The sequence below is a fragment of the Ptychodera flava genome, chromosome 1 (assembly GCF_041260155.1).
Source record: "Ptychodera flava strain L36383 chromosome 1, AS_Pfla_20210202, whole genome shotgun sequence".
Lineage (NCBI taxonomy): Eukaryota > Metazoa > Hemichordata > Enteropneusta > Ptychoderidae > Ptychodera > Ptychodera flava.
In genome coordinates this window covers 12,388,827-12,403,487 of record NC_091928.1, presented here as the reverse complement: position 1 = coordinate 12,403,487, position 14,661 = coordinate 12,388,827, and the positions used below count along the sequence as shown (strand labels likewise).

Below are 14,661 nucleotides of genomic sequence, written 5' to 3'. Positions count from 1 at the left end.
ATCACTTTACACTCTAAGGAGAGCAGTTTCTGTACTGTACCCTGCTCGGTATGCTTGTTGATGTTCAGCGAACAGATTATGGCGACATTATCAGACATTTTTACACAAGCCCATCTGCTCCCGCCGTCTCTTTGTCTCTGTCTCTGTATTTGTTTCTCCTAATCTCTCTCTCTCTCTCTCTCTCTCTCTCTCTCTCTCTTGGAATGTTTTAGATTATTACTTACATATGTAATAATCAGGAGTAATTGTTTATTAGTCCCCACGGACACTGTCCGGGGGATTTATAGGTTTGGTCATGTCCGTCCGTCCGTTCACGCAGATATCTCAGAGATGCCTGGAGCGATTTCATTCAAACCTGGTACAAGGACTACTCCTTATGTCATACATATGCACGTCAATGTTTTTGTGATCTGATCTAACATGGCCGTGTGACGGACATTTTATTAAAAAAGTGGGGACTATGCCATTGTCAATGACGTTTTGAAAAAAGAGTATTTCTAAAGCGACTGCACTAAATTTGATGAAACTTTGTAAACATGTTTGTTGCACAGAGCTCTGATAGCACACAGTTAGTATTGTATCAATTAATTGCTAATTTGCTTTTTTGATGATTAGGATGATAAGTCTAGAAATACTGCAGCAAATTTCGTGAAACGTGGTTCAGATCTTTAGTATACACAGTGTCATATTAGTGTGCAAAGACACTTAGCAGTGTCATGGGAATTAATTGCTAATTCGCGTATTTAATGAACTTTCCTAATTAGTGGGCTGCATCAAATTTGATGAAGCACGGTACAGATGTTGATTTCTCAATACTGTAACATTGAATGAAGACATTAAGCAGTATCATGTCAATTAATTGCTTATTTGCATATTTGATGAACTTTCATAATTAGTGTGATATGTCTAGAAATGCTGCATCAAATTTGATGAAACGTGGCACAGCTATTGATCTTTCGGTGGTGTAATGATGTGCATAGATATGTAGCAGTATCATGTGAATTAACTGCCAATTTGAATATTTAATGAATTCTCGTAATTAGGCTGATATGTCAAGAAATGGTTCATCAAATTTCATGAAACTTGGTACAGATGTTGAGCTCACATTGCCTTAACATTACATGAAGACAATTATCAGTGTTATTCAACTTAATTGTTAATTTACATATTTAATGAACTTTCCTAATTAGGTGGCTATGTCCACTAATACTGCATCAAATTTGATGAAACTTGGTACAGATGTTGATCTTTAAGTACTGTAATACTGTGCAAAGACATTAAGTAGTATCATGTCAATTGATTGCTAATTTGCATATTTGATGAACTTTTATAATTAGTGTGATATGTCTAGGAATGGTGTATCAAATGTGACGAAACGTGGTACAGATGTTGATCTTCCAATAGTATTATAGCATGCAAAGATGTCATGTCAGTTAACTGCTGATTTCCATATTTAATGAATTTTCGTAATTTGGCTGATATGGCGAGAAACGATTCATCAAATTTCATGCAACTTGGTACAGATGTTGAGCTAACATTGCTTTAACATTGAATAAAGACACTTAGCGGTGTCATGTTAATTTAATTTACATATTTAATGAACTTTCCTAATTAGAGTGATTTATCAAGAAATAAGTCATTAAATTTGATTAAACTTTGTTCAGATATTGATCTAAAAGTGCTGTAATACAATTCATTGATACTTAGTGGTAACGCTTATGAAATGTGGCACACGTGATAATCTGTTAGTGTTATAATAGAATGCAAAAATATTTGGCAACATCCTGTCGATTAATTAGTAATTGACTTATTCTATGACCTTTTGTAATTAGGGTGGCAGCCCACATTGGTTTTACGTTTTCATCATCATGCAACTCATCTTTAATCACAGACCCAATTAATGAACCGGACTCTATCCTCTCCAAGGACTTGTAATCAAAGTACCCATTAACAAGTGGGGACTGTGTCATCAACGATGACTTTTTATAGTTATACTACATCTTCTTGTATATATACTATAGAAACAGTCCCCTGTAAGGACTGTGATATCGAGCATTATATCGTATGTAAGTATGTATGTATGTATGTATGTATGTATGTATGTATGTATGTATGTATGTATGTATGTATGAGTGCGTTTGAATATATATTAGTATACGCAGCGATGGCGAGAAATGCACGGACATTGCGACTTTCGGTCAAAACTTCCCCCAAATTATTGAAAATCTTGTATTTTCTGATCAATGTCACACTCCAGACAAGCTAGATAATTTGCAATACCATCACCACAATGCCTTTATTTCTTATTGCAATGGAATTTCTCGTGTTACAAAAAAGTGATGCGGTGTGGTCCAACTAAGATGTACACACAATGATGAAATCGGACGAGAGTGAAATAAATTGATGCGACTGCAGTAAAAGAATTAAAACTATCAGCGGTAAGAATGAATATCTTACTCAACACTGTACATGTGACGACAAGACATAAGTAGAGGGGTGTGTCCTGGTCTGAAATAAGAGAACTGGTGTAAACCGGTCATCTACCCTAGATCGAAACCGGTTCAAACTGGTCAGCTATCCAAGACTGGGACATATCCCCCACTACCATGTCTAAGTAAAGTTTAAAGCATGCTGTTTCTTTTTGGTGCAGATATACAAGTGTATCCAATGGCAACGTTATCACTACGTTATCTATTTAAATGTAATACATTCCATTCAGCGGGAGAAAAGACAACTGCAAAGTCAATATCATTACCGATAAATGTTGTTGGCGAAACTTATCATCAAACAATAAATCTGAAATTAAGTACACTGACAGCACAGCTTTGTTTATGCCATTCCTTCAGTCTTTTACTGGACCATGCGCGCAGTTTCACGAAAATGACGACAGTGGAGAGGTTGGTTTCACAACGTGGCGCTGAGGGCGCTGTAGTGCACATATATTTGAAAGATGAAGTTGATACGAAGACCTGCAAGTAGTTAAACGGTCGTTTATATCGGTGTCAAAGCGGTACCCACAGAGAAAGGCTGGGCACTTGCCGCCATGCGAGTATTCTGAGTGCAACATCACAGGCAAACTTGACAGACGAATCGACTGAGACTTTCACAGTTGACTGCCTTCCACAAACCGCTGCTCTTCACTAACATAACACAGTTATTGCCTTCGCCGGAATTGGGTTCCTTCGAAGCCCAGTTCATGAGGGAACCCTCTGTTGCATCCGTTTGCCACACGAACTTTCCTTCTTCGGCTTTGTCATCAAGCCCTGGAAAAAAAAACATGTTGATACAGTGAATATGTAAGACTTTATAAAATAACGAGCAGGATTAAATACTGTCACGCTGAACAACAAAATTACAGTCCCTTAATACCGTAAAACATGGAAAATGTAATCATTTATACTCTAATGAGGGACAAGACCTTACCCGGCGATACCACTATATAAAAGGGAGGGTGTCGTCAGGACTTGGATCAAAGGTTGCAAGGGACCCCTACGACTGATGTAAACACCGCCGTGTCCAGGGTACGTTGGCGATTGATGAAAGTTAAAACATGTTTGTTAACAAAGAACATCGTAAAATTGAAATATGTTGCAGCTATGTTGACGTGATGCTCCTAGATATCATGTATGAAATACATTGTTTGAAAACACGAAAGTCGCACACGCGCAGTTCCGATGACACCCTCCATTTGAGCATGCCATTTGATCAAAGAAAATTTCCCGGATGTATGGCATGGTATGGTATGGTATGGTATGGTATGGTATGGTATGGTATGGTATGGTATGGTATGGTATGGTATTATGTGATGTGATGTGATGTGATGTGATGTGACTTTCCCAGGGGGTTTAATCACAAGACTTGATCAAGATCACTAGCGACTCATACCCAACTCATTCATGGCACTCAAAGAAGCAGGCCTCCAAAACGATTATGCCGTATTTCCTGACATGGCATGCAGATAGTAGGGATTTGTCTGGACTTGGTTCAAGTCTGTTATTTGTGAATTTGTGAGTGTGGGGGGGGGGGGGGAACGGGTGAGCGCAATGATTTGTGTTCTGGTATGAGTGGGATAAACGCGATGAGAGTGAGTGGGCTGTACACCCAAATCCGGCAGAAACAAACTCACTAACCGCGCAGGCTCATAGGTAACGCATTCTGTAGCTAGGAAACCGTGTCCTTGGCTGCCAGTTTTCAAAAAGGTCTTGAAGAAATTGAAGAGACACAGGAAAGAATGCTGCAAATGATTTTATTTTTTTTTAAATCACAGACGTGAACCAAGTCAAGGGTTTGTCATATTTGTTACAGCAAACGCGACTGGCCGTGTACCACAATTTAACGTTTAATAATAATTTTTTTTCGAAAAAATCAAAGAATAAAGGGGCTATTCCATTAGCTTAGTACTATACAATTAATCATGATCTAGTAAAAAAAGTGTATTGTGACCTGAAATAGTTCAACGTTACATGTCGCAGTGTTACAGACAGAACGCGCCCTTGCGACAATGTCCCCCAAATCGAACCAGTTGTCCCGCATTCTCGCAAAGCAATACTGAGGGCGCACTCACAAGTCGACTGTATTGGGTGTAGTCTGCAAGTATACCCGATACTGGCGAAGACCTATGTTTTAGATGATTATTTTGAGTAGATTTTTGTACTTTTGGGGCTGTAATTACGCGTAATTAAACACTTGTAATTCCAGTGACCCCTCTGATTGGTGGCTGCTTCAATTACTTGCCTGAAATTCAAAGTCCCCGTTCGCTTGAATTTCGTTTTGTAAAATTAATTTGTTAAAACATAATAAAAATTTGATTGACAACTGACGCATGTTTTCCTTAAAATGTGCAAAGTGTCCCTGAAAATAAACGGGGGGGGGGGGGCAGAGTACCCGCTGATTAAAAATTCCTGGCTGCAACACTGAATGTTGGACACAGAGTACTCATTCACCTTTATTATGCTTCTTTGCCTGTGACTGTGGCGTTCGCGTTGCTAGGATACCGCCATTGCTAGACAGGTGACTCAACCCTACACGCATAAAGACAGTCAAGGCATACAGAAAGATATCGGGCACCAAATTTGAAAACGAATCTAAAGCTGTGCTGAGAGACATCGCATTTACACTCACCTATCCACAAGTTCGTATTTTGATCCACAGCGAATTCGTAGAGGAAATTTTGTGCTGCGTTTGTCGAAGCGGTGGCAAGTGTTGCGCCCTCCCTGAAATATTATGAACAGAAAATGAGTGTAAGGAAGGACACAGTACTAGTGTTAACAAATTATTTGATAAACTATGGTCTGACAGTCTAGAACAGGGACATCAACAAAGTGCATAGGAAACTGTTGATCGATTTGAACGAGGCAATGTTGCACGGACCCCAATCTGGTCAAGGTCTAGATCAAAATAAGATGTAGCATACAGTACATGTAGATGTATTTTATGAATATTTGACTTTGAATGCCAAGTATTTAGCATATCTGCACAACCTATATGAGTATAATCTCCATTGTTATTGTTGAAAATTGTATTCAAGTCCGGACTAGAATTCTTTGTAAACATTAAACAATGATTACTACACACATGCAAGCTGTGTTGACAAAAAGAATACTTGAAATTTCAGCATGACAAAGGGATTAGGGTCAGACACGGTAGTTGATATACGGAAGCAGAATACTGAAAAACTTGCCACAAGTTACAGCTTATGTCCCTTTAATGTGGCCACTGTTTACCGATCAATAGTTCGTCGGTTATCGATAAGATGCTCAAGATGGACGTCAAAGTGGCAATGAGGTAATAGCGCGAACAAATGTACGATGCTGTACTCACATAATAGCACAGAATTCGCTAGCTTCGGCGTAGGTGGATGGAGTAGACACATATAAATAACAGCGGCCATTGTATTCTGTCCAACCTGCAAAGAATTAAAGCCGACAATCTTGACAACTGTGATAAGAATGTCGCGATTTCATTTCACACATTTCACTTTGGAAAGCATGGACAGGAAGAATGGCGGAAAGACAAACAGACAAGATGCAGAGAGAGAGACCGAAACAGAGAATACATGGACAAACAGGTTAGTAGACAGATATATTGACAGATGGATAGATAGACATGTTCGTATGTATTGAGAGAGAGGGGGAGAGGGAGGGAGGGAGGGAGGGGGAGGGAGGGAAACAAAATGACACAATAGTACAGATTTAGGTGAATTACCGTGAGGTACGAGAAATTCATACTAAAGTTAAAAGTAATGCAATTTACATTAACTTTTGCAAATTGCATTCTTTAATTTAGTATCATTTTAAAAATGAAGTAGAAAGCGGGGATCACCGTATCCGTTTCCATGGAAATTGGTTCTGAATAGGACTCCGTAGGATATGGAAAAATGCCAATTTAAAAATATGGATATTTCGATCAATTCCATTTCGTGGTTTAAAATGACTGCTTTTTCAGATATTTCACTGCCGCCTACATTGTAAAAAGATGATATGATATCTAGATGTCAGGACGAAGGGGAAGTAGAGATTTGGCATTGTTACCACCCCATACTTTCTACGAATGTCAAATTCTTGACCACTCAAAAATTGAAACATAACTGTACGCTTACTATGTAGAAAAATTGAAAAAAGGGTTTCACCGGTCTAATTTTCAAAATATATCCTGATTCAATCACACAGCGTGACTGGAAATCATGCCCAGGAGTGCTTAACTGCCTGTATTAACCAAAATAAGTAACCTAGGGAGTCAGGTCAGTGAATGGGACAAAGGTCAACGAGACCCCTTCAAATAGATACTGAACTGAAATGTCCACACAAAACTATGGTAAGGCCATGTCAATTGATGCTGAATACCACCGAATGGGACGCTCCTCTAAATTAAATTTACTGTTAGTCTAAGGGATTTTACTTGCGCGTACGCACAGGGCATGTTGGAATTTGGCGCACTTTAAGGTAGTATGCGCCTCGAAAGTGAAGGACTTACACTTTTGCTCAAACTTCCCGCGAGCAATCTTTCGATCATTCTTTTCATAATCGAGAATAAAATTGGGACTTAACGTGTAATTTGGTACTAGAGAAATAAATTACTCAAGATCTTCTGATATTTGAAATTCAAAATGGCCGCCATCACTGTGTTAACTCTATGGAGAAAAATTAAATTTTCGATTTTCGAAAAACTAAGACGGCGAATATATTTTTTGAACCAAGAGATTTAAAATGAGTTCCAACAAGTGGTATATCATACAATAATCGGAAAAGTTTGAGAGTCCTACTATCTGTCCCCGAGGTGCAATCTACCTTAAGACAGAGAGTGATAGAATGATTAATATTGACAGGATAATGACAAGACATCGCTGGTGGAAGAGAACATGGACTGTGAGAACAAACATGGACTTAGAGACTAAGAGAGACAGACAAGGAGATCATTTTAATATCTTTTGACATCCATATCATACTGGTTGAAACCTTTAATCAAAAAGCACCATGTGGGTTCAATTGTTTGATAATGTTGCAAATGATTCGTATCGGAAAAAAATCTCTAGACTCTGAGTAGGAAATACTGCAACATTGGAGACTTGAAAATTGCTATTTAAACACTGAGTAATGTAGAATGCCCATCAATGACAGCTATGAAGTCTCGAAGTTTTACAATTCTTTTCTGACCTACCTATTCTGAGTAGACACACTTCAAGTTGAAGCCCGTGGAACAAATATAATAATTACCGTCTTACGTGAATATCCAAAATTCATATATTTGCCCATAGAGTTAAGACTGCGATGCCAGCCATCTTGAATTTTAAACATCAGTAAATTCTGTCTGTTTGTAATTTGTCTCTCTTGTATCAAATGGCAAAGTGACGCCTTAATTTTAGTCTTAATTTTTTTAAGAGAATGGTTGAAAGTCCGTAAATTTTCGATCTGATTAATATTCAATCACACAACGTACGGCACCCGGCCAAAACCGCTCGGCTAAATCCTAATCCTTAAAAAAGAATGGTTATAGTGAGAGTCTTTCCCTTTCGATGCAAATACTGACTTAAGCTTGCAGTAGATTTGTCACGGAAATATGTAAGCATTAAATAAATTGAAATTGTTGTAGCACATCAATTATACTACTTAAACAAATATAGAGACTCAATAACTAAAATGCCACGTGGCGCTTAATAACAAGTTTGTTCAGTTACTGTGTTACAAAGTTGGTGTAAAACACTTGCTTTTTCTTGACCCGAGGCAAGCAATCAGATAACAAAAGGGGTGAAAATGGTAAAATGCAGGCTTCACTTTTACAAACAATAAGCTTATCTAACAAAAAATTCCTTTGTGTCCAAATGTCGAAATTACTTTTACTGAAACTTTATGAAGTTGACCTTACCCGTCAATTTTCTCTCCACGGACACTAACTTGCACTATTTTTAAGCATACCGTTTATGTTTCGAAATTCCCTTTGGTCACTTCCCCTCTGCCATGCATAGCGAACTGTGAACGTACGTCACTTTTTTCTGTCTCCATCCTCTCTCTCTCTCTCTCTCTCTCTCTCTCTCTCTCTCTCTCTCTCTCTCTCTCTCTCTCTCTCTCTCTCTCTCTCTCATTTTGTATGTTTCCGTACATTAAAATTGTATTTGCCTGTGCAGCGTTGCAAGAAATTTGTTCACTTACCGACTGAACATGGACTTCCAACGTATTTTCCTGCATTATAAACACAATGTAAAAACATTATGAACTCATTTGAGAAACGACGTACTTTATTGATTCTCCATTCGAACTAAGATTTGTTTAAGACTAATTATGCCTAGATATCGCTACGGTAATTATAACACGGTTGGAACTAATTTTGGATAATTGGATTTTCATATTTTTTCGAATTTCTCAAAAGTGTCAGGTGCCGTATAGCATGAATGTTGCAATATTGCAAATTACTCACAAAACAAGTGTGTAAAGTAAAAAGAAAAGCAGATGAGATTACATTTGTAGATTAAATTGACATTACTTCGCCATCCAATTATCCCAAATTAGTTTCAATCGTGTTTTATACACTTATTTATCTCTTTATTCGTTTGTGTGGGGTTTTTTTTCGGTTTCGACAATCAATTTCCCCCTCATGTACAATTCTCAATACCTTAGATATGATTTTGCATAAAATCTAAGACGCGCGGTCGATCATACTAAAAATATCGCGTATTCCTACAGGCATTACAGAAGCCATACCAGAAATGCCTAAAAGGAAGAAAATAACGACTTTAGCAAATTTCATCAAAATCCCTGAACATTCTGCCGTTAAAACAGTGAATTTTGCGTTGAAAGAGTTCATTAGATCACTATCTAAAATTCGGGATTTTCTAAGAAGTCGCATGTATAGCAATGCGGATTTCAATATCATGTAGCCCAATTAACACAAAATCTATTCAAGGTAGAGAGAATTCAAGTTGATTTCGGATTCAGAATCCCTGAAAGAAGACCACGCAGCGATTGCTGGATTCATATTCATGCATTCATACTGACACTATTCGAAATAGTTCTTTTAATGTACAAACAACCAGTCACGTACATTTATGTGCTTCAGCATAATTTTTTTTTTCGAAATTCTACCAATTTTATGTAACGTAGAGTGACTGCGTTGAAGAAGAAAAAAATAGCGGTCTACAAACAATGAACTCAACACGATTGACGTCATAAAATAAAAGTTTACTTACTCAGTTCGCAGACGACACCTCCTTGTGAGTTACAGCTAACGTCCTCCCAAAGGTAATTTTTCTTGAACACCAACACTGTAAAGGACGGACACGTGTCAATAATTATCAACAAATGACTCAGTAAGTTGTGAAAAAACGAAAATCTCAGGAAAAATTACAGACATTGAGGATTACCTATCTGACGACTTAAAAGGCCAGTAATGCTAACTTTTTATGATTTTTTCATATTTTTTATCTGTTATATCAATTGCAACTTCTTATTCTACTCCCTACAGAATGTTGAAACACCCACTATTCAGCTTGTCAACTTGGCGTCTGTATGTTTACACTTGAATTCTAGTCCGGACCACAATTCATTTGTCAACAATAACAATGCCGTTTACGCACGTACGGGCCTAGCTGAATTGCTGACCACACTTTATATTATCATGCTTTGTTGAGTGGAATAAGGAATTATGGTTCACATTCAAGATACTCATCAAAGGTTAGCATATTACTGGCCCTTTTAATGTCTTTACGGCTGAGATCTTTCAAACAAGGGAAAATGTTGACATATTTTCATTTTCAATATATTCGAACAAGAAAATTTACGTGTCATGTCATACAAGTAAGATTTGATGATTGTTCATATAATGATCTGCCTCATAAATTTATTAATTTACAAATGCTGTCTTAAAGACGCACACATTTTTACCTTAGTTTTTTTTTACACAAATCACAATTAACGCCCTTCATCGATTTTTCTAATTTACACACTCCTTGGCGATCAGCTAGACAGAAAAGAACATTTCGTGAACCTGGTGGCAGAGGTAAATTTACCAGCAATGCACTTTTCAGTCCCATTCCTATGCGTTCTCTCTCTCTCTCTCTCTCTCTCTCTCTCTCTCTCTCTCTCTCTCTCTCTCTCTCTCTCTCTCTCTCTCTCTCTCTCTCTCTCTCTCTCTCTCTCTCTCTCTCTCTCTCGGATTGCAGGGCAATTACGATAAAAGTTATATGTATGTATGTCTATGTATATGTGGAAATTGCAGTTACTCAATGCAAAAGCAGAGCGTTTAGATTAATTATACGCCAATATTTAGAGAGCATTGTCTGCTCTATTTCCAGCACGTTAGGCCTAAGGTAGTATGCGCCTCGGAAGTGAAAGACTAAACTTTTGGTCAAAATTTCATTATTTAATCTTTCAACCACTCTCTTTCCAAATCAAGAACAAATATCGGGGGTCGTAGTGCAAATTTTTGCACTACAGAAACAAAACCCCCGGAATTTCCGACATTTAAAATTAAAAATGGGTGCCATCCCTGGCTTAACTCTATGGAGAAAAATAAAATTTTCGAATTTCTAAAAACTAAGCTGATGAAAAGTTTTATTACGTCAAGAGCTTTAAAATGAACTCCCACAAGTGGTATATCAGGAAAGAATTGTAAAAGTTTGAGAGTCCGAATATCTGTCCCCAAGGCGCGTTCTACCTTAAATTGTCAGATTATGAGTATCTGGTACCTATAGCAACGTCATATGTTTAGCTCTCCGAGTCCAGTAAGCTCATCAAGCCAATACCCGTCAGCCACCACTAATCAGAAACTCGCCTATTCGCCATTCAGAGAGGGTATACTTACTCGAGCAATCTTCGTCCTCGGCGTTGGTGGGCTCGTCGTGGCAGTAGGCTTCATAGGAGCCGCCGGGTGTGCCATCCATGAACGTGTAGTTGCCCTCTGCTTCGATGTCGTTGAGGCCAAAGTACCAATTTGAGTCAGCACCGGTCAAGGCAACGTACTTAGAAATGAATGCCTGCAATATGTGGAGGAGACAGGCAAAAATCTTAACTATCAGCCCAACTGCAATATCTGTCTCGTTGTGGATGAAATCGGAGCTAAGCAGTGAGAGAATATAGCCCTATATTGTTATAACTATTCTGGCTCAATATTGTCAATATTCACATATTCGTTGCTTTTTTTCCCCTCTCTTTGCAAAGAGAGGGGTTAGATTTTCATTTCATGGGAGGAATAGGCAGAGTTAACCCTTTCTCATATGAACTGCATTCCTCCCCCCCCCCCCCTGTCTCCATATAATCACTTCAATTTTTCTGCAATGAATGTCGGGTTTACGAGGATAATAGTGGCTCGCCGCGTTTCCCAATCACATTGCGTCACAGTACCAACGCTTTAACTCTATACGACCATTATTAAACGTGACGAGTCTGTCAATTTAGACATCACTAAGTCGCTTATGGATGAGGAAAGTCCCGTTTTGTTGTGACAAACGGTCTTCTGTGCACAGCAATGGCTGGAAACGGAAATCAAGACTATTTTGGCTATTCTACATTTACATCAATTGCTGCTTCTTGTCTCATGACAAGTTTTTCGTCAGTTTTAATATTAAAATTGGGTAGAAATTACTGTTTGAAAAGTCTTTTCCGAATGTCAATAATATATTTTTCCTCTTATTGATGGTATAGCTGTTATGCCATTCAAGTTGGCAATCACTTCTATCGCCCAGCAAAGGTGAGGGCACACGTACAGGGCAACTGCCTTCTTTCTTAAGTCAACCGCAACACATGCAAATTCTCACGCCGGTACGCGCGAACACACTGCGAATCATGATTTCTCACCTGTGTCTTGCTATCAGCAATGGTGGCCGGTATACCCCCTCTGATGTTACACTGTTTCACGGCGTCCTCCCATCTGCCAACGTCATCAAGTCGCAGATAACAGTTGGCGTAGAAGCTGATACCTTCGCCGCGATTACCGCAAGCGCTATCGTAAATATCTGGATAGGATCACACAGCAAAGAAAAACCCCGTTATTTCATAATCTCGTATGTTCTCTTCCGAAGGAATTTATTAAAGCAGCTTCATCGGTAAACCCAGATGTAAGAGAATCTGCCAATGCTATAGCACTTTGTGACGTCATGATGAATGCACATTTCACCAAAGTAACGCATGGTTGTGCCAACTTACATTCCACATTTATTTCGCATATGTACTTGTTCGGAGAGCCGCAGTTTGCGTCCACCCACTGATACCCAGCGTCGCTTTTCATCTCTGCCGAATACACATTTGATCAGGTCGCAAGAGAAAGAATCGAGAACAAAGAATTAGATGCGAAGTACTATGTATTGACACACACAAAGACACACAGAGACACTGTGTGTATCTGTGTGAGTTACTTCAAGTACAAAGTAAGTGAAGTAATTATATCTGCTGCTTAAGTTTTAAGCATCCGGCAATCTTCGGACTAATATTTCGTTAAGGTAGTATGCCCCTTCGAAAGTGAAAGACTTAAACTTTTGCTCAAACTTTCTCAAACGAAACCTTCAACCATTCTCTTACCAAATCAACAATAAAAATCGGGGGTCACCGTGCAAAGTTCGGAACTAGCGAAACAAATTGCCCAACATTTTGCAATTTTTGAAATTCAAAATGGCCGCCATCCCTGTGTTAACTCTATGGGAGAAAATTAAATGTTGGATTTTCGAAAAACTAAGACGGTGAAAGTTTTTCTTTCTTCAAGAGCTTTAAAATGAGTGCCCACAAGTGGTAGATCAGAAAAGAATTGTAGAAATTTAAGAGTCCATTGTCTGTCCCCGAGGCGCATTCTACATTAAGTGCGTTTAACAGCGTAGATTTGTCAAATCTACGCTGTTAAACCTACGTTCTTACTTTGTTTCAAAATGTCGCCATCAAAACAAATATCATTCATCGAATTTCTACACCACTTAAAATTATAGGAACAATGATATGTCCAAACCATATAAATATGAGAAAAATATAATCATTCATAAGGAAAAATTAGTCTGAAAATTCCAGTCGGTATTACTGACAATCTGTCCGTCTGTCTGTTTATCTATCTCTTTGCCTTTTTGTCTATCTGCCTATCTGCCAATCCCTCTCCCCGGTTATCTATTTCTATATATCATCATGTTTTACAGGTTCATCATACGATTTTGAGAGCGGCTGTCAGAATGCGGCATTGCAAATTTGTTAGTTTGTGCTTTTTTTGTTTTCTTTTCTCTATTTGTGTTACTATTTGCCCGTTCAAAAATTCAAAAATATTTCATTTTTTCGTATTGGAAATACTTTTACGGAGATAGTCCAGTCAATTTTTAGAAAAAGAAGCAAGGCTTATAAACAAGGTTGTTCAGACCTCAAAGTGGTCCCTGACCTGAAAGTGGTACCCATCCTAAATGTCTGGTAAGATCCCCATGACGCTTTCAATGAGTCCTCTAGGTCAGTGGAAAAAATGACGCGCAGTTCAGGTTTTGCAAGATAAAGTGCATGGGGAATTAAAAACATGACAAAAGTGGACGTATTTGTCAAAAACGACTCGAACAACAGATCAGTACTGAGGACGTTACAGAGTTCTACAACTTTATATCAAGATACGAATAAAAATTTAATTATACTGCAAGGAAATCAAGGTCAACTGAAAACTTGGGAACCACTTTGAGGTCAGGGACCACTTTGAGGTCTTTACAAACGTAGGGGCTTTTTCTCTGCACATATTTTAGCCCTGCCTGGACTACCTCTCTAAAGGGCAATGATTGATCGCTTATCTCTATCCCCGTTGTCTCTTCATACAGATAGCTGTTACAAATTTATAGTCACATACTGACGCAGTCGTCTGTTTCAGCATTTCCCAGAGGGTAACCTTCTTGAAAATTGTCCCAACTTCCCAATTCTGTTGCAGTTAAGTCCGCGAAGCGAAACTCTCCTTCGTACTCGATGTCGTTCAACCCGATCCAGTAATCATCGTGACCAAACGTCATAGTGAAGTATTCCAGGAAAGCCTAGCGGAAGCGGAAGTGGACACCGTGTTACTCCATCATCAATGATATCGAATGTCTGTCAGTCATTCTGTCCAATCCGTGCTCATTAATAAACTTAAAACGATTACGTTAAATACCGTCATGCAAAGTTGTACTGTTAATGAAAACATAACGATTAGACACATTTCAACTTCGGTGACCCAGACACTCTGCTGGGGGCG

The 14,661-nt window shown here is 38.5% G+C and overlaps 1 protein-coding gene across 2 annotated transcripts in view; it reads right to left on the bottom strand.

Annotated features, from left to right (window-relative positions):
• Window positions 1-2,267: 2,267 nt before the first annotated feature.
• LOC139130313 (cell surface hyaluronidase-like) overlaps window positions 2,268-14,661 on the bottom strand; it is a 60,098-nt gene continuing 47,704 nt past the window's right edge. For both annotated transcript variants that reach the window (XM_070696071.1, XM_070696079.1), the window contains exons 29-37: window positions 14,284-14,461; window positions 12,633-12,716; window positions 12,285-12,442; window positions 11,293-11,464; window positions 9,680-9,754; window positions 8,646-8,675; window positions 5,821-5,905; window positions 5,122-5,213; window positions 2,268-3,263 (exon numbers count right to left, since the gene is read on the bottom strand). In XM_070696071.1, the coding sequence (XP_070552172.1) occupies window positions 3,067-3,263; window positions 5,122-5,213; window positions 5,821-5,905; window positions 8,646-8,675; window positions 9,680-9,754; window positions 11,293-11,464; window positions 12,285-12,442; window positions 12,633-12,716; window positions 14,284-14,461 (1,071 nt within the window). In that variant the 3' untranslated portion in view covers window positions 2,268-3,066. The remainder of the gene's footprint in view (window positions 3,264-5,121; window positions 5,214-5,820; window positions 5,906-8,645; window positions 8,676-9,679; window positions 9,755-11,292; window positions 11,465-12,284; window positions 12,443-12,632; window positions 12,717-14,283; window positions 14,462-14,661) is intronic.